The sequence below is a fragment of the Neolamprologus brichardi genome, chromosome 16 (genome assembly GCF_056152115.1).
Source record: "Neolamprologus brichardi isolate AB-2024 chromosome 16, ASM5615211v1, whole genome shotgun sequence".
NCBI classification, from domain to species: Eukaryota; Metazoa; Chordata; class Actinopteri; order Cichliformes; family Cichlidae; genus Neolamprologus; species Neolamprologus brichardi.
The window spans coordinates 30,999,055-31,017,311 of NC_142119.1; the positions used below are offsets into that span (position 1 = coordinate 30,999,055).

The following is an 18,257-nucleotide window of genomic DNA, read 5'->3' on the forward strand; positions in this document are numbered from 1 at the left end:
GGAGAGCAGTTGGGTCTCTGCTCTCATTCGCCACAACCGGTCCAACAGTTCAGGATGCCCACTATTTGTGCTTTAGCGAGACTACTTTGAAGCCAGCCCACTTTGTGGGAGGGAATATAAAGTGTGCAACTCAAAAGAAGGTGAAGAACTCGATTTCCGCAGAGGCTACAGCTATTTAAGGTATTTTTTTATTCTTATGATGTAACTATATAATTAAAGTGTGGTGAGCAACTTGATTATGTTGTTGTTTTTGATTTCTGTGTATTGCAGGAATCAGCCATGGCTGCAGAAGCACAGAACACTTGTTATGAGGGTGACGATGTCCACATTTTCCAGTTCTATCTGGAACACTCAGGAGAGCACAAGGCCATTATGCAGTGTGTTAACGATCTCCTAGCAAGAGAATTTAAAAGGTACAGCAGGAAATGAAATGCTTGAAGTAATAACCCATAGTCCAAGCTAAGAGTAGGGGACAGACTGCACTACAGTAATGACTGTACTCAAGGGTTGGAATGTGAAAACTTTGACATAAGTTGCATCTGTGTCCTCCACTTGTCAACAGCAGATGCTTTATACCATCTGAAGTCCCCCCACAGTATGGTCTCTGCTAGAAATGGACCGATCCGATATTACGTATCGGTATCGGTCCGATACTGACCCAAATTACTGGATCGGATATCGGTGAGAAATAAAAAATGTAATCCGATCCATTAAATATCAAAAAAGCACCTCACAAAACTTGCTACAGGGCGTAACTCGGCTCATAACCGTAGCACGTAGCAGGAGCGGCTGTGTGTATTTGTAGCCTTGCTGCCAGCATTTCAAGTTTTCCCAGAGAGAAGTAAAGGAAGTGTGTAAGTTCATCTCTGAATGTTTGTAAAGCATTCCCATGTTAAGCTTAACAACAGATATTAGGAGCGACTGCCTCTCTCTCTCTCTCTCTCTCTCTCTCTCTCCTGTTGCTACTTCAATCGTGAAACTGCTTAATGATCAGCTGATCGGCTTTTCTGTCGCGCGTCCGTCTCTCTTCTTAGTTTTTGGCCCACTTCTCACCAGAAAGAGGAAACCAGCGGCTGAACAACAGCAGCATGTTTAAGCTTGATAAGCTGTTGTTAGAATTTATTTAATATTACTTTGTACACCAGGATCTTTTTCTACGCAGCTGACGGCTGGTAACTGTGCAGGGGCGGATCTAGCAAAGTTTAGCCAGGGGGGCCGATAGGGCATGAACAGGGAAAAGGGGGCACAAAGACATACTTTTCTTTCTTATTCTCATTTAAAATGTCTAGCTTTTAATAAATAATTATCTGACTCTTACACCCAAAGTTTTAATCTGATGTAAAATCTATAGAAGTCCATTACTGTATATAGTAACTGTTAAGTCTAATATACCCTAGTAAGCTATACTACTTTTTCCTTTGGGAAGACACCACCTGTGCAGTCTGCAAGTCTGTTGAAGAAAGATGTTGAATCTATTTAATTATTCTTGAAAAATAATTTATTTTTGTGCATTTTCCCCCTGCATCAAATTAAATTTGATTACATCGATTAAGCATCATGAGGTGGAGGGTGGTTTGTTTGTTTTTTGCTGGGAGTTTGCAACCCTATTAGTTAGGTTGCTTAATATTTCTGCTAAGTACTCTTTAAAATACCAGAATAGGAAGGATGGAGCAGGTTTAAGTTTATTAGATTGATCAGTGTTGCTGAACTATGAAATATTTTGGGCGCAGTGTATTTTTTACATACAGGTATAACAGAATAGCTTTAGTGTTGTTATTTATTTAATCTTGAGTACAAGTGTCACGGCTGGCGGGGTGAGCCGTGTGGTGTGGAGGAAAAGGAGGACCCAAAATGCAGACAGCCGATATGGTGATATGAGTGAGGGTTTTATTTACAGTGCACAAATAACACAACTGAGGGCAGGACAGAACATAAACCTAAACTGGGTGAGCTAAACAACAACCCGGAGATCATACGAACGGGGTGAGTGGCAGAGAGACGCAGACGAGGAACAGGACACCATGAAACACAGACGAGCCGACAACGAACACAGACCGACACCCACTATATATACACACACACACACACACACACAGGGTAATCGGGTAATGGCAGACAGGCGGGGACACAGCTGGAACTAATGGACATAACGAGACACAACCCTATATGTAAAACAGGAAACACACAGACTGTTTTACATAACAACACGGGGACATGAACAGAGCACCGAGGGAGACGCAGGTAGGGAAAATAAACACAACCAAACCCCAACCACCAATACAAAACAGAATAAACTAGAAAATACTAATAACAAACTCAAAGCGCTGGGTCACCGACCCAGGACCGTGACAGTACCCCCCCTCCAAGGGCTGGCTCCAGACAGCCCAAAACAAAAACAGACGACCAACCCAGGGTGGGCGGCGGGGGGCCCAGGACGGAGGGACCACAACCAAACAAAAAACAAGCTCCAGTGGGCCAAACAGATTGTCCAAAACACAACACAGACTGGAGTTCCCAAACAGGGTCCCAAAACATAGTTCAGGAGGCCGGCCATGCACACGGCAGCGGCGACGACGGGGAAACAGTTCAGGCGGCCGATCGTGCGGACAGCAACGGCGGCGACGGGGAAACAGGTCAGGCGGCCGACCGTGCGGACGGCAACGGCGGCGGCGACGACACAAGTCCGGAGGCCGGCCGCGCGGAAGGTGGCGGCGACGACACAAGTCCGGAGGCCGGCCGCGCGGAAGGTAGCGGCGGTCTGTGGGAGGTCGTCCATATCGACGATGACGCCCAACAAGCGGCCTGGCAGATGACCGCCGATGTCGAGGCAGCAGTTTGGGACCTGAAGGTGGCGTGGCCCCTGCAGCACCAGGCGAGGCGGAAGCTGAGGCTGGACCAGGCGAGGCGGAAGCTGAGGCTGGACCAGGCGAGGCGGATGCAGAGGCTGGACCAGGCGAGGCGGATGCAGAGGCTGGACCAGGCGAGGCGGATGCAGTGGCTGGACCAGGCGAGGCGGAAGCTGAGGCTGGACCAGGCGAGGCGGATGCAGAGGCTGGACCAGGCGAGGCGGATGCAGAGGCTGGACCAGGCGAGGCGGATGCAGAGGCTGGACCAGGCGAAGCTGATGCAGAGGCTGGACCAGGCGAAGCTGATGCAGAGGCTGGACCAGGCGAAGCTGATGCAGAAGCTGGACCAGGCGACGATGAAGCCGGAGCTGGACCAGGCGACGATGAAGCCGGAGCTGGACCAGGCGACGAAGAAGCCGGAGCTGGACCAGGCGACGAAGAAGCCGGAGCTGGACCAGGCGACGGCGAGGATGAAGACACGGAGGCCGCAGCTGGCGAGGATGAAGACACAGAGGCCGCAGCTGGCGAGGATGAAGACACGGAGGCCGCAGCTGGCGAGGATGAAGACACGGCTGCTGCTGGCGGTGTGGATGAAGACACGGCTGCTGCCGGCGGTGTGGATGAAGCTGCTGTTGCTGCCGGCGGCGTGGATGGAGCGGCAGCCGGCGAGGATGATGAGGCTGCAGCTGGCGGCTGGACGGGCTCCTCGGGCCCTCCAGCTGATGAGGCAGGAAGCTGGCTGGGTTCTCCTGAACCTCCAGCTGACGAGTCTTGGGGCTGGACGGGCTCCTCGGGCCCTCCAGCTGACGAGTCTTGGGGCTGGACGGGCTCCTCGGGCCCTCCAGCGGACGAGTCTTGGGGCTGGACGGGCTCCTCGGGCCCTCCAGCGAGAACAGTCTCGGGACCAGCGGGCACAGGGGCCCCTGGCAGGCGCAGAACAGAACCAGCAGGCGCGGAGACCTCTGGCGGGCGCAGAACAGAACCAGCAGGCGCGGAGACCTCTGGCGGGCGCAGAACAGAACCAGCAGGCGCGGAGACCTCTGGCAGGAACGGATCAGAACCAGCAGGCGCACGGGCCTCTGGCAGGAACAAATCAGAACCAGCAGGCGCACGGGCCTCTGGCAGGAACAAATCAGAACCAGCAGGCACGGTGGCCTCTGGCAAACCCAAAGCTGACTGCAGCTGCACCGAGCATTGACTCAGCTCAGGCAGCGACAGCCGGGTGCAGTCCTCAGCTGGCTTCTTTACCGCCAGGGGTCCAGAGTCTGCTGGGGGCTGAAACCCAGCCTCTGGGGAGGCCCTGGAGTGCATCTCAGTCTCACAACTGGCCAGCTCTTGAGGAACGTTTGCAGGATTGTGTGGTTTGTCTCTCTGCAAAAAATACTTAGAAAAAGAGTCCAAAACGGGAGGCAGAGACGCAGCCTCCTGTACAGAGGGGGTCGGTGAAGATGGCATAGATGACTGGGCTAGTGGGGATACCGGGGGCCGAGCTGAATGCGGCTGTGCAGCTAAACGAGCTTGCGGCTGTGCAGCTAAACGAGCTTGCGGCTGTGCAGCTAAACGAGCTTGCGGCTTTGCAGCAGGCTCAAAAAACACAGCCCCGGTATAAACTGTCACTAGTTCTGGTGAAACCAAAAGAGTGTCTTGTCCACTCACCACAGCCTGCAGTGCTATAGTCCTAATATCCAGCTGTGGGGTGACGCGCCGACGGCGTGATCGTCGCCTCCTCCCTGTGGACGACTCCGGCGGGCCGGGCAAAACCTCCGGCGGGCCGGGCAAAACCTCCGGCGGGAGAAGCTGACGTGGCTGTTCCGGGGCGGCCGTAGTCCGCTGCTGCTGGACAAAGTCTGTGGATTCCCGAGCTTGCACCACCTCCCGGGCTTTACGCAGGTTGCGAATTAAGTCCAAAAGTCCCTCGAACTGGCAGAGGTAGGAATTCCCTTCCAGAATTGCCTCGATGGCTTTTAACCCCACCACTTTCGCACTTGCGTTGGTGGTGTGGGTTACCCAGTCCATCAGGCGTTGGATGCGTGCGAGGTCGCTCTCCCCAGACAAAGCTGCTGGATCCATCTTGTGGTCGGCTCGTACTGTCACGGCTGGCGGGGTGAGCCGTGTGGTGTGGAGGAAAAGGAGGACCCAAAATGCAGACAGCCGATATGGTGATATGAGTGAGGGTTTTATTTACAGTGCACAAATAACACAACTGAGGGCAGGACAGAACATAAACCTAAACTGGGTGAGCTAAACAACAACCCGGAGATCATACGAACGGGGTGAGTGGCAGAGAGACGCAGACGAGGAACAGGACACCATGAAACACAGACGAGCCGACAACGAACACAGACCGACACCCACTATATATACACACACACACACACACACACAGGGTAATCGGGTAATGGCAGACAGGCGGGGACACAGCTGGAACTAATGGACATAACGAGACACAACCCTACAAAGTAAAACAGGAAACACACAGACTGTTTTACATAACAACACGGGGACATGAACAGAGCACCGAGGGAGATGCAGGTAGGGAAAATAAACACAACCAAACCCCAACCACCAATACAAAACAGAATAAACTAGAAAATACTAATAACAAACTCAAAGCGCTGGGTCACCGACCCAGGACCGTGACAATAAACTTATACAAAATGCAGCAAGATATTAAAAAAACGTTTTATTGATTAAAAAACACACTATATCGGATTCATATCGGTATTGGCAGATATCCAAATTTATGATATCGGTATCGGTATCGGACATAAAAAAGTGGTATCGTGCCATCTCTAGTCTCTGCTAGTTTATGGAAAGTCGTTTGAGCATTTATCCATTTAGTTAGCCAGGCTTAAATTGTTGCCTTCTTTATGTTACGTGCTGTTTTAGGGAATAGGGTAATTTAGCCCACCAGGGTCTGTGCAGATAACTTCAAAATGTCTTTTTAAAGGCAGAAGAAATTGCCTACAATTTCATGCAAGCTGCAGTGCACGCACACAATCTGAATTTTCATTCAAAAACTCAATTTCTTTCAGATTGTCCCTACTATGTCAAAACAACCCATTTGGTGCTAAATTGGATCAGCCTGATGGATGATGCTATGCTGTGATTGGTTATTATATTTTTATCCGTATTTGTCACACAGCTATTTAAAACAGACGGGAAGACTAGAAGAAGGGTTTCTTGTCTCTTTCACTGCTGCACAGCCCTCTTATAAAAAGTTTCTTTTCACCACGATCTCCTGAATATCCACAATTTGTCTGTTGAAATAATGTTAACTTGTGCTCAGCAAGACTGGTCATTTTTTAATAAACCCCCTGAAAGAATTCAATGACCAACAGTACACTTGCAGTTTATCCTTTACACTTGTCTTTATTCACTTGATAAGTAAACAGTAGATGTTTACTTAACTAAATGTACCTCACCAACTTACTTATTAAATGAAAAATGCTTTGAGATATTCTGTAGTCTGCTAGTTTGCAATAGATTAAATTCCATATTGTAAGTAGAGGTGAAATGCTTAATAACAAAAAATGTATGGCTTTCAGCGTTTACATTTTCATATTTTTCTTTTTAGATTTTGTGATCATTTAGAGGTTTGGCCTGATCGTTTTGAAAAGCAGCTGTCATGATGCTCTTGCTTTGAGCTCTGTAATTAGTTTTTTTCACAAAAGAAAACATCCATGCTTTCAAACAGTCACTTCTTAGATGCTCTTTTTAGACCACCATTCAGGAGTGAAGCTGTTTTAAAAATTAAGCAAGCAGCTGAGCCGTGTACGACCCACTGAGCTGCCAACCCATCTATTCAATGATCCAGTCTAGCACCAGCCATAATAAATTAGACAGCTATAACACAGAGGCTCCATAGTGCAATTTTGTAAGATCGTAATTTTCCAGCATACATCTTGTGACATACATACTGTACACTTTCTTTAACGGTTTATTAACGTTCTTATTTTTGATGCAGGATTGGAGAGGGTAAAAGCAGCCTGGGCGTTCTTGGTGTTGGAAGTGGTGGAGGTATGTGATCAAATATAACAATAAGTGTAATATTAATTGTAGTAGCATTACTGACCATTGTATATGTGAGCTGTGGTAGTTTTGGCTTATTTTGTCATATGGCAGCGTGAAGTGGGCAGAAAAACTGCCCAAAATGCAGACTCTCAAACAGGACTGAACTCCAAACTCTTTAAGCTTTATTACTGGAAATACAGGGTACATGAAACCAAACTGGGGAAAACTAGGAAACTAACAAACAGGCAGAGTATGAGGGAGATGCAGACATAAATGCACACAAGGGGAAGTGAGGGAACAGAACACAGGTGGGAACACAGCTGAATGTAATCTCACTAATGAGACAAGGAAGCAAAACTGAACATAACGCACACAGCACAGGAGGCTATCTAAGTAACACAGGAATTATGAGAAACACACACTGAGACACAGACTGACTAAATACAGGCAACAGGGGGGAGCGAGAGAACTTAACATGCATAACCAAACATGATGGACTACACAAGGAGGCACAAATAACTTACACAGGAGACGTTGGAGAAGACACAGAAGCAAGACCGAGAGACTGGACATGAGAGGGATCTAAATGATTAAACAAGGGCTAGGAACTAGAACTCAGAGGCACTCTAACCTGAATATCAGCATCTTAATATTCTGCAAAAACAAAATAACAAACTCAAAAACGGGTCAAAGACTCAAGACCATCACATATTTACTTGTTTTAAACCAGTGGTTCTCTGTGGCACTCCCCACAGATTAAAGTGGAGCAGCTGAACGAACAGGGTTTTTTGAAGAAAAGAGTTTTCTGATGTTGTCATGCTGACCTTTATTTCACTAAAATGTAATCCTGGATACTTTTTTTTTTTTTGATTTCTGAAGTGGGGCATGCCAGAAAAAGTTTGAGAATCGCTGTTATAAAGCTCCAATTAAACTGATTACCATGCCCTTCAAAGGCGTGCAGCAAAGAGAACTCATAATAACAGGGTCTGTGGGGGCATTAATACATTAAAGTAAGTCACTGTCAAAGCTATTGCAGATTGCACTTGGCTCCACATATGATCAATATAGGTCATAGATCACTGCGGTTATTGCACAATGACATCAAACAACAAACTGTTAATGATTCTGTTAATCAGAATGATAAGAAGTAGGGATGGGTATTGATAAGATTTTCACGATTCCGATTCCATTTTCGATTCTGTTTAACGATTCGATTCTTTATCGATTCTTTTTAAAAAAGGAGAACACTAAGGTCGATTAGCTTAGAACTTTGTTTTATATCTTCTCTTTGAACAAGATAGAAATTTAGGAGTAACATGGCCTTACAAACCCAACAGTGAGATCTTCAGAGATCCACAGCCTACGTCTCTTCAATGGGGTGTCACAGGGTCCCCAGGAAAAAAAATTGTAAATGTAAAATAATAAAATAAATATTCTTCTGTAGCAATAACAAAGTTTAACATAAATTACTCTGTAGCAATTACACAAGAATATCCAGTAATGTCCCTGCCTACAATTAAACACATTCACTTACTGAAAATCATCTGCTGTGGCAAATGGGTGCAAGCCTTTGACCACAAACTTGTCACTGCTCGGTGACATTCGTCTATCCTGCCTGAAAGGAGACGCTACCGGTAGACTGCGGCGAGAACTGTCAGCATCTGAGCCAGACAGACTCTGTCTCTCTCATCATGGTCATCTAAATGCACAGTAATGGCAGGTTTTGTAATAAGGCAGATCGCGCTAACATAATATGCACTGTTAGTTGATTATTTACCTGCCGCATTAACGGGAGAGGACGTGCAAACGTTACCGCTGCTGCTGGGTTGAGATTCACGAGTCCGGAGCGGAATTAAAAACACGACATTCATTTAAGGTCATCGCGTGTTTTGTGAGCAAATGCTTTTGCATATTCGTAGTGTTTCCTTCCTTAAATGAAATATCTACTTTGCAAGTATTGCAAGTTGCCCTGTTGTCATCCGTTCTCGTAAAGTAAAACCAAACTTTTGAGCGTTTGAGCCGCTTAGGCGCGGTGTTTCCTGCCAGGTAAATGACGCTCCGCAACGTGGTGACGTCATTCGGGGCGACTGGAATCGATAAGGGAATCGTTTGTAAAAATGGCAAACAATTCCAAGGAATTGAAACACTGGGAACCGGTTATCAACAAGAACCGGTTTTCGATACCCATCCCTAATAAGAAGTATTACACACATCTGCGTTATATATATTTGACTTTTCTAAATAAATTTCAGGGGTTTTTTTTTATGTGTTCTATACAATATGTTTTGGAGCATTTTCATTTTAAAGCGTTATGTGGAGCCACAGGTGTTCAAAATCTTCTTACTTCCTGATTTTCTTTTTCCCAGGTGAGCTGGATGCTCAGATCCTCACACTGCTGCAGTCTGTATTCCCTGCTGTTCCTATTACTGCTGACATTGTGGAGGGCAGCTCTGAACTTTCAGACAACTTCAAAGGTATTAACTATTCACATTCACACCACATGTTGAAATATTTTTACTCTATTTTCAGATGGGTTTCCTCTTCAGGCTCTTCTTTACCTTTCTGAAAAGCCGATGTATTAGTGCCAGTAGTGAAAGTACTAACATTATCAGCTGACATTTAGAGCTTTCTCAAAATGCCAAAAGAAGTCAGTAGTTACTTTGTGTGTTGTTAAAATTCATCATGTACTCATTTGTGTTGCAGTACCTGAAAATTGTGCAAAACGTGCATACATCGTCATCTGAAATCATTTGTATCACTTGTATTGTCTGTTGTTGTGCATAGGAACAAACCCCAAACTACTGATACGTCTGCTGATGTTACTTTCATGTGAATGCATCAGATGTTTTTTTTGGTTCTTTGTTTTGTGGTCTTCTCATGTACACCAACGAAGAAGACTACAATCGCATCTCCCAATATTTATTTTTACTTTTCTTTATATGTTCTTAAAGTAGTTCATTCTCTTAAGCGTTTTATCTCAGTGTAATCAGTGTTTTGATGTATCGCATATACATAAGCATAGATCTCAATGTTATTCATAGCTATTTGGTTTTGTTCATCTTAAAGCTTTGGTAGCAAAGACTGCCAGTCTTCAGAAGATCCCATTTGGCTGGAACATCATGAGCAGCGAGGACTATGTAAAGCAAGTGAAAACGAAGGGCGAGATGAAGAAATTTGATTTCATACACATGATTCAGGTATTAGGAGTTTTCCTTCTGCAGATTCGCGGTAAAAGAATAGCGGGAACACATTGCTGAATTCTAGAATTTGCTTTGTCACTCTATGGTGTCTTGTCTTCTCGCCTAAGGTGGGATTGTGGTGAGCTAAACTCTACTGCAAACTATAAAGTATAAGTATTGTAAAGTGTAATATCCTTGTCTGACTCTGTTAACAATGAGATATATTTGGGTCCTCACTAAATCCTGCACTGCTGCTTGAATTCAGTGGGGACCACAGCGGGAGTAGAGTGTATTCTGACAGATAAATGTGTAATTAGTGTGATAAATTGTCAAGCAACCTCTGACAAAATGTCCTGGCAGATTTATTGTAAATGATAACACTTAATTCATTCAAGCTTTAGAAAGTTCTCCCCATAATGTTCCCCCGTACAGATGATCTATTATGTGGAAAACCTCTGTGAAACTATCAGCTTTTACCACAGCCTTCTAAAAGCTAACGGCAGACTTATGATCATCATCGAAGCAGGTAAGCCGAACTTGATTTTAATTATCCTTAATTAATTAGTCCGCAGTATAACAGTTTAAAGGTGTCACATTCAGATTGTGTGAATGTAAAGAAAGTATACTATAAATTTTTGAGACCATATTCAGCATTACTCAGAAGCAAACAGTTATATGTTTTTACCAGAGATGAGCCTTGTTTCAAACATATTTTTCTCTTTGCGCTGGAAGAATGGTGCCCTCTTGGGGTTATATTTTGTATATAAAATCCATGTCTGAGCATGTTTGTTTTGTATTTAATGCATTTGAAGGGGAAACTTAAAAACAGCTACTTTAGGTTTAAATTTAAGTTGAATTAAAGTTTATATTCCATTAATAATATTGAGTTTTATATTCATAATGAAGTTCTGTTAGCTTAGGACATAGCTGGCCTTCAAGGAGCTACTTTTTACTTTTATATTTTGAGTAAATTCTCTTGACTACTTTTGTTTGAAGTATTTTTTTTATTCAGAAATGTATGTGATTTTCAATATCATGCTATCCAGCCAACAGTGGATGGGACATCTTGTGGAAGACTTACAGCAAGGAGCTGTGTGTAGGTGTCATTAAAGAGGACCGTGCATCAGCAGAGGTCATTGCCTGTCTGCAGAGCCTGGGTCTGAAATACGATGAGCATTCAGCTCCCAACACCTTCGACATTACCGAGTGCTTCAATCCAGGCAGCTACCATGGAGAATGCCTGCTGAGTGTCATGACAGGAAACAACAAATTCCACGAGTCCTTCACCCCAGAGATCAGAGCGGGCATGTTAGATCTTCTAAGGAGAAAGTGCAGCACAGAGAAGGATGGCAAAGTGTTGTTCAACGGCGATCTGAGCTGCATTGTTGTTCATGCTTAAATATATACTGTGGAGAAATGTCCATCTATTCTGCTGGATCTTTATTCTGTAAGTTTGTCAGAAAGAATGAATAAAATCAATATAGTTCAGTTTATCTCGAGTGAGTAAAAGTTGTGGCTGTACAAGAAGACACATACGTTTAGCTACTAAATCGTTGGCCTTTTTCTAATCTGGAAGGAAGTTTAGTATCGGTATGACCTTTCATGATAAAGTCTCTATAATCTATATCTTTACAGTTAGAACAGCGCTAATATGTGGAAAAGGTCACCTCTTGTGATAGAGCCACAGAAAATAATCACCCGGCTTTACAAAGTTTTCCAGTTATTGCTCTATATTTACAATTTTTTTTCAGCCACCGAGGTTGTTTTGTTCTCAGTTGAATCTTAAACCTAAAGAAATGTTGGATGCCAGTGTTGTTTCACATATGCAGCATCTGTAGCCTAATCAGGCAGCTAATCCGTAATATTTTTTCTTTAAATCAATGTTAATATGGCATTATGGTTTGCAGCAGATTTAACCTTTTCATTTTTATCTTACAGTATAAAAAAATAACAAAGCACTTTATTTATTAGCAAAATGAAGACAGCTTTTGGTATAGTCTTAGTTGACACAAAGTATTTTCAAATGGGATTAAAAAAAACATTCCGAAAGATACTAAATACAAAAAAATAATATTGATTTTCTAACATTAATTATCACTGATAGATCATACATATTGAGTTATGCTGAGCTGGCAGGTCTTTGCTGAACTCTGATTAAGGATGTGATTAGCTGATCAATATTTATCATTGTGCACAATCTGATATCCATGAGGTGTCACATGATTAGCTAGTTCAAAGATGCCCAGTACCCATATTAAAAATGATATACTCCAAATTGTAATTTTAATCTAAATTTTAATTAAAGAAAGCTCTATTTTATATGAATTAATTGTATTTTATTGGTTGGGCATGTCTCTTGCAATCAAGAGTTAGCATTATGTCATTAGTTGTGCAGCTGTATTGAAAAGATCATTTATATCTTCCATAACCTCCTGAGACCCAGTAATTCATTTTTGTGCACTGTAGTACACATTTAGTTTTTGCTTGTACCTCTCATACTCTACTTGCCACTCTTCTAAGTCCTGATGTTTCTTAGAGAGGACAACAGTACCTTTAAAATGATATCACATCTGTGGGGGTGTGGCCTTGCCAATTGTCTTTTTCCCACCTTTTCAAAATGGCTGGCATGCCCACAAGCACATTTTATGGGAGAAAGAAAGGTAAGCATGATATTTACATTTAAAATGTTTTTTAAAATCAGATTTTGATTAATTTTCAAAAATAAACATCTAGTAAATAATTTGAGGGTTTTTTAAGAATTAAGCTTATATAGTTTCACAGAGGAAATGACTAATTTATTAATGTGTACTCTAGTGCACGTCGGGACTTTGTACTTATATTTATTTCACTTTTTCCTAGTAGACAACTCTTTGACAAAGGCAGAGAGAATTCTTAACAGAATAATTGAGGGAGATTCAAACATAGATTTTTCAGAAGATGAGAGTCATGTGAGCCAGATAGGAGAGGGTGAGAACCCAGGAGGAGCCACACAAAGATTATCGAGATGCAGTGGCAGATGTAATAGAGAAAAACACAGAGCCACCTGAAATTTGTCGTCCTATCTGGTCCAAAACCAACATGTAGGAGAATCTGGAATTTTTGATTTTGAGTTAAAAATAAAATATGGGTAAAATGCAGAAATGTTTTCCAGTAAAGTAAAAAAAAACAAGAGTCGCAATTATAGCTGAATCCATGACACCTGATTGTTTCTACAAGATCACCTCTTTGCTGAAAGTTGTCAATGATCTCAATGTGCCAAAAGAACTCACAGTATCTGGAGTTCAAGCTCCTCTTGGCTGAGAAACCAGGGACAAACATGTGAACAAGACCTGAATAATACCAGTAATGAAGAGTTCTCTCCAAAAATCAAGAAAAGGAAGCCCCAACCAGATGAGAGTGTAACAAAATATGGTTCACTCCACTTGCCTGAAATGGTTAACAGTCCAAGGCATTTCAGTTGTAGAATGGTTGGGTGCAACAGTAAAACATATGTGAGATGTGGGAAGTGCCAAATGTTCCTTTGTGTCTCCAAATAAAAAAAATCACAGTACTCAGATATCATAAATGAATTGACTTTTGTGAAATAGAAAGCCCAGTGCAATCACTTGTTCCTGAACCAATGGCTTACAGCTAATGAAGTGTCAGTGACTTCTAAGTTGACCCATGATCTACATTTTTATGATATTGTTATATAAATAAGTTTAGGAAGATATATATAATTTACCTGTAATTAAATAACCTACCCAAGTGCAAGGTAGCTTCGAAGTGTACATGGAGGTTTTAAGCGTATACAGGGCAATTTTTCATGGTATAATTATTTTTATTTAAATAAACTGCTGTTCACAATAAAGCCTGCAGATGGTGCTGCAACTCTCAAAATACAGGCGAACCTGCATTATGCTATGTTGCACTTACTCCACTTGGTGGCATGCTATCCCTACATTCAGTAAGGCCATGACAGCAAACGGTGGAAACTTTTATTCGCCATATCAGTGTGCTTAATATTAAGCATTTAATTCCCGAGCTACCAGTGGTTATTTGACTGTTAAATTTTCAGCCCCCACTCGCCCAGTTATTTCATTTCTACACTGGCGTTATGCCGTCTGCTGATGTTGAATTACATTTTTTTTTTCACTTCTGTAATTACTGCAACAGAAAACGTGTGATTTTCTGCAAAACTGAAACATGCTGTTAGCTGCTTCCTGCACCATTTCAACTGATGTTGATCTGCTTGGCTTTTTAGCAGTTTGGGAACTGGGGTCAAATTTGTGTTTGTCAACTTTGTCTTCCAAATAAAAAGTGTGCCTGTGCCTTTAGGTGAGATTGACCTAGAGATGCTCTCTGAGCTCCATAAGAAGCACCCAGGGGTGACGGTGGATAACGAGGTGGTGGAGCCTAGCCGCCAGCAGCTATATAACTACAAAGGTACAGTCTTTACAGGCACACACTTCTCTCACACAACACAAAATGAATCATTGTATTCTCAGCTGTCCAAAATGGGGTTCAGTATTTATTTACAAGCAAAAAAGGATATTATTCTATTTTTACTGGTGAAAAACAGCATCTTAAGAATTCACCGGTTCATATATTAGCAGGAAATAGTCCTTTAACCACCAGTGGCATTGTAGAGTTTAGCCTTAATGTCTGTAAGAATGAACCCGACTAAAGCATCTTTGAGTAAAACACTGAATCGTTACGAGTTTCAAGTCTGCTGCTGTCTGACCAGGATCCTTGCATACATTAACGCTACAACCAGTTACTCACACAAAACTCCTATAGACACGATATCTGATTAAAAATAATGCATAAAGCAGGGACTCGCTGGTTCCTCATTGTTGATTTTTGTTGCTGGTTCTTTCCATTGTTCAACTTACTATCTAATGAGAGACACCTTTGCTGTTTAAAAATGTTTTAAAGCATGTTGAAATCTTTTGTTATTTGTGAAACTGATCATAATTGTCCCCTTAGATCTGCAGTTCAAAGAAAACAATAGGTGTTTAAGTTTCCCCAAGATAGCAGACACATGCTGCGTTTTTACAAATGATGCAACATGAAGTGTAAGCCTCTACAGGAAGGGATGGGCAATCTTATCATCTTATAGGCTGGATGGTCTGATTTGCCGAATGATCTGCTTTGCAGAGGATTTCCAGACTTTCTTATTGACTATGAATTTGGTGAAATGTGATTGGTAATTGGTTTTGAAACAATTAGGACTATTCTCCTGGAGGTGTACTTCATGGCCTTTACCCCTCAGATGACTGGGTGTTTAAGAAATAGCAATATGATATGTAAGAAAAAAAACTCTTTAAATGATTGAAAGGTTCATTCTAAGGGGATTGCAATGTCGACGTAGAGAAATAAAATAAAATGTATGACATTTAAACTTTGCTGAGAGACATATTGATAGAGTAAATGAACCTCCTATTTTCTGTTGGAGAAGCAGCATTCCACCCACAAAAGACCTACCAGCCTACGACTGCAGATGCAATTAGCTCATGTAAATGAATCCATGAACTTACTATAAGTTGAATCTCTGTTATGCTGGAAGTCAGTGGTGGATGCACGAACAGCAAAGAGTTTCAAACACACTGTAACATTTTAATTCCAGTGCGTTGTGATTAGGGATGGGTATTGATAAGATTTTCACGATTCCGATTCCATTTTCGATTCTGTTTAACGATTCGATTCTTTATCGATTCTTTTTTTTTTTTAAAAAGGAGAACACTAAGGTAAATTAGCTTAGATCTTTGTTTTATGTCTTCTCTTTGAACAAGATAGAAATTTAGGAGTAACATGGCCTTACAAACCCAACAGTGAGATCTTAACAGATCCAACCTACGACTCTTCAATGGGGTGTCACAGGGTCCCCAGGAAAAAAAATTGTAAATGTAAAATAATAAAATAAATATTCTTCTGTAGCAATTACACAAGAATATCCAATAATGTCCCTGCCTACAATTAAACACATTCACTTACCGAAAATCGGGGGCATCTGCTGTGGCAAATGGGTGCAAGCCTTTTACCACAAACTTAGTCACTGCTCGGTGACATTCGTCTATCCTGGCCTGAAAGGAGACGCTACCGGTAGACTGCAGCGAGAACTGCCAGCATCTGAGCCAGACTCTGCCTGTCTCATCATGGTCATCTAAATGCACAGTAATGGCAGGTTTTGTAATGAGGCAGATCGCGCTAACATAATATGCACTGTTAGTTGATTATTTACCTGCCGCATTAACAGGAGAGGACATGCAAACGTTACCGCTGCTGCTGGGTTGAGATTCACGAGTCCGGAGCAGAATTAAAAACACGACATTCATTTAAGGTCATCGCGTGTTTTGTGAGCAAATGCTTTTGCATATTCGTAGTGTTTCCTCCCTTAAATGAAATATCTACTTTGCAAGTATTGCAAGTTGCCCTGTTGTCATCCGTTCTCGTAAAGTATAACCAAACTTTTGAGCGTTTGAGCCACTTAGGCGCGGTGTTTCCTGCCAGGTAAATGACGCTCCGCAACGTGGTGACGTCATTCGGGGCGACTGGAATCGATAAGGGAATCGTTTGCAAAAATGGCAAACAATTCCAAGGAATTGAAACAGTGGGAACCGGTTCTCAACAAGAACCGGTTTTCGATACCCATCCCTAGTTGTGATCATTCTCAAAGGTCTCTGTGTGGTTGTGCCAAGTGGTCTCCATTGTTTTTAATGAAGTGTGATACAAAACAAGTGCGTTGTTTTTAGAGGGGGGGGGAGTGCAAATTACAGAAATGCTCTTATCATTGTGACAAGTGTCAGCTCCGTTGTGGCCTGAAAAAAAAATCAGCCACTCTAAGCTGTAAAATTTCATGCCAGCTTTATTTTGGTGTTAACTTGTAATAAATAACTAAGTAATTATCTGTTTGCAGTTTTAGTGTCACAGAAACCAGATTTAGATTACATCAAGTTCAACTGGAACACGATGACTGCCTCTGAGTTTGAGGAGCACTGGAAAGCCGAAAAGGCCACCAAGAAGGTGGACTTCATTCACATGATACAGGTCGGTGTCGATGAACATACCCTGTGTTTTTTACACAGCTGGGTTACATTCATTTCTGGCAAATGGCAGCAATAAGTCCAATTAGAACAACTGCCTGGCACAGCGTTATAATTAGGCATTCTGTGAATGCAGTTAGTAGCTCATTATCTGTGGTGAAATCGACAGATGCTGTACTACGTGAAGGATCCCGAAGCAACTGTCAGATTCTTCCAGAGTCTTCTTGGTAAAAATGGGAAGCTTCTCATAATTCTAGTGTCTGGTAAGTGGATATTTTCTTTCTCTCATGTGGACGATTTAATTATGGTGCAAATAGCTAACGAACAATCTGCTTATACATGCAATACGTTTGGAGATGAAAGGTTTCAAACAGCATCTTACAGAAACAACCAAACCTTTTCCAGCATTCAGTTTGCTAGCACACACCGATGTCCCCGAAATCTCCTCGACATCTTCAGTGTATGCTGAGGTTTGTGTCATCTACTTTGCTCCTGGTGTGTAGATGCATAAAAATGCAGTAAACAAGGCTCTGAGTGTAATCCTGAAGGAGCTTTTTCTTATTTCCTACTTCCCTCTGAGTCTTTCCTCTGAAGTTATTAAATACCTGAGCTGCGATATAGCAACGTGATCCATGTTAGCATCTCCATGGTGGAAAAAATTGCTCTGATGCATATGAGGATGAATTCTCCTGGCATTGTACCACCAGCAAGTCATTATTCATTTATACTTATCCAGTCAAGTATGATTCAGTTTCTGGCCGATTCTAGACAGAAATTAGGAGGGTGACCGTGCTAAACACCTGCTTGTCAAATTGTCATTGTTGTAATATAGCCTCTTTTTCATCTGTTCCAGGCAAGAGTGGTTGGGGGAAGCTATGGCGGACCTACAGAGCACAGCTGTGTCAACCCGACATAAGTCATTGTGTGACCACTGGAGACATCAAAAGCTTCCTGGACTCCAAGGGAGTGCCTTACCAGAGCTATGAGCTGCCATCTCAGATGGAGATCACCGAGTGTTTCACTGAAGGGGTATGAGTGCATACTTTGCATATGTTTGGTTAGTGTTAAGAGCAGGTGAGGCCAATTGAACAGGTGGAGGCAAGCCCGCTATTCCTGTTCTACAGAGAAAATGTTGAAGCCCAGCCCATTTATGGGAAAGAAGATAAACACCACAACTTAAAAGAAGGGGGAGA

The 18,257-nt window shown here is 42.7% G+C and overlaps 3 protein-coding genes across 3 annotated transcripts; 2 read left to right on the top strand and 1 right to left on the bottom strand.

Annotated features, from left to right (window-relative positions):
• The first annotated feature begins 20 nt into the window (after positions 1-20).
• Positions 21-11,532, top strand: LOC148098314 (histamine N-methyltransferase-like). Its single transcript, XM_087830032.1, has 7 exons — positions 21-180; positions 271-413; positions 6,814-6,866; positions 9,227-9,334; positions 9,927-10,057; positions 10,472-10,565; positions 11,086-11,532. Exons 2-7 carry the CDS (start codon positions 280-282, stop codon positions 11,436-11,438), a joined length of 873 nt encoding a protein of 290 aa, XP_087686158.1. The 5' UTR covers positions 21-180; positions 271-279; the 3' UTR covers positions 11,439-11,532.
• Positions 1,938-4,957, bottom strand: LOC148098315 (uncharacterized). The gene is made up of 5 exons (XM_087830001.1): positions 3,963-4,957; positions 3,532-3,806; positions 2,789-3,414; positions 2,507-2,758; positions 1,938-1,951 (listed from the first exon to the last, which is right to left on the bottom strand). The coding sequence occupies exons 1-5, from the start codon at positions 4,914-4,916 to the stop codon at positions 1,938-1,940; spliced, it is 2,121 nt and encodes a 706-aa protein (XP_087686127.1). The 5' UTR covers positions 4,917-4,957.
• Positions 11,533-14,299: 2,767 nt separating the features above from the next.
• LOC148098316 (histamine N-methyltransferase-like) lies at positions 14,300-18,250 on the top strand. Its single transcript, XM_087830092.1, has 5 exons — positions 14,300-14,464; positions 16,938-17,068; positions 17,234-17,327; positions 17,918-18,093; positions 18,189-18,250. Exons 1-5 carry the CDS (start codon positions 14,374-14,376, stop codon positions 18,198-18,200), a joined length of 504 nt encoding a protein of 167 aa, XP_087686218.1. The 5' UTR covers positions 14,300-14,373; the 3' UTR covers positions 18,201-18,250.
• Positions 18,251-18,257: the final 7 nt, after the last annotated feature.

Bases quoted from the DNA above. Each gene is read 5' to 3' on its own strand.
- LOC148098314 (XM_087830032.1), top strand. From the start codon at position 280: ATGGCTGCAGAAGCACAGAACACTTGTTATGAGGGTGACGATGTCCAC. The intron at 10,058-10,471 runs GTATTAGGAGTT...TCCCCCGTACAG, and splicing joins ATTTCATACACATGATTCAG to ATGATCTATTATGTGGAAAA. The intron at 10,566-11,085 runs GTAAGCCGAACT...CATGCTATCCAG, and splicing joins TATGATCATCATCGAAGCAG to CCAACAGTGGATGGGACATC.
- LOC148098315 (XM_087830001.1), bottom strand. From the start codon at position 4,916: ATGGATCCAGCAGCTTTGTCTGGGGAGAGCGACCTCGCACGCATCCAA. The intron at 3,807-3,962 runs GCCCGTGCGCCT...CGCCCGCCAGAG, and splicing joins CTGATTTGTTCCTGCCAGAG to GTCTCCGCGCCTGCTGGTTC. The intron at 3,415-3,531 runs TGCAGCCTCATC...AGCAGCAGCCGT, and splicing joins GAGCCCGTCCAGCCGCCAGC to GTCTTCATCCTCGCCAGCTG.
- LOC148098316 (XM_087830092.1), top strand. From the start codon at position 14,374: ATGCTCTCTGAGCTCCATAAGAAGCACCCAGGGGTGACGGTGGATAAC. The intron at 17,069-17,233 runs GTCGGTGTCGAT...TGAAATCGACAG, and splicing joins ACTTCATTCACATGATACAG to ATGCTGTACTACGTGAAGGA. The intron at 17,328-17,917 runs GTAAGTGGATAT...CATCTGTTCCAG, and splicing joins TCTCATAATTCTAGTGTCTG to GCAAGAGTGGTTGGGGGAAG.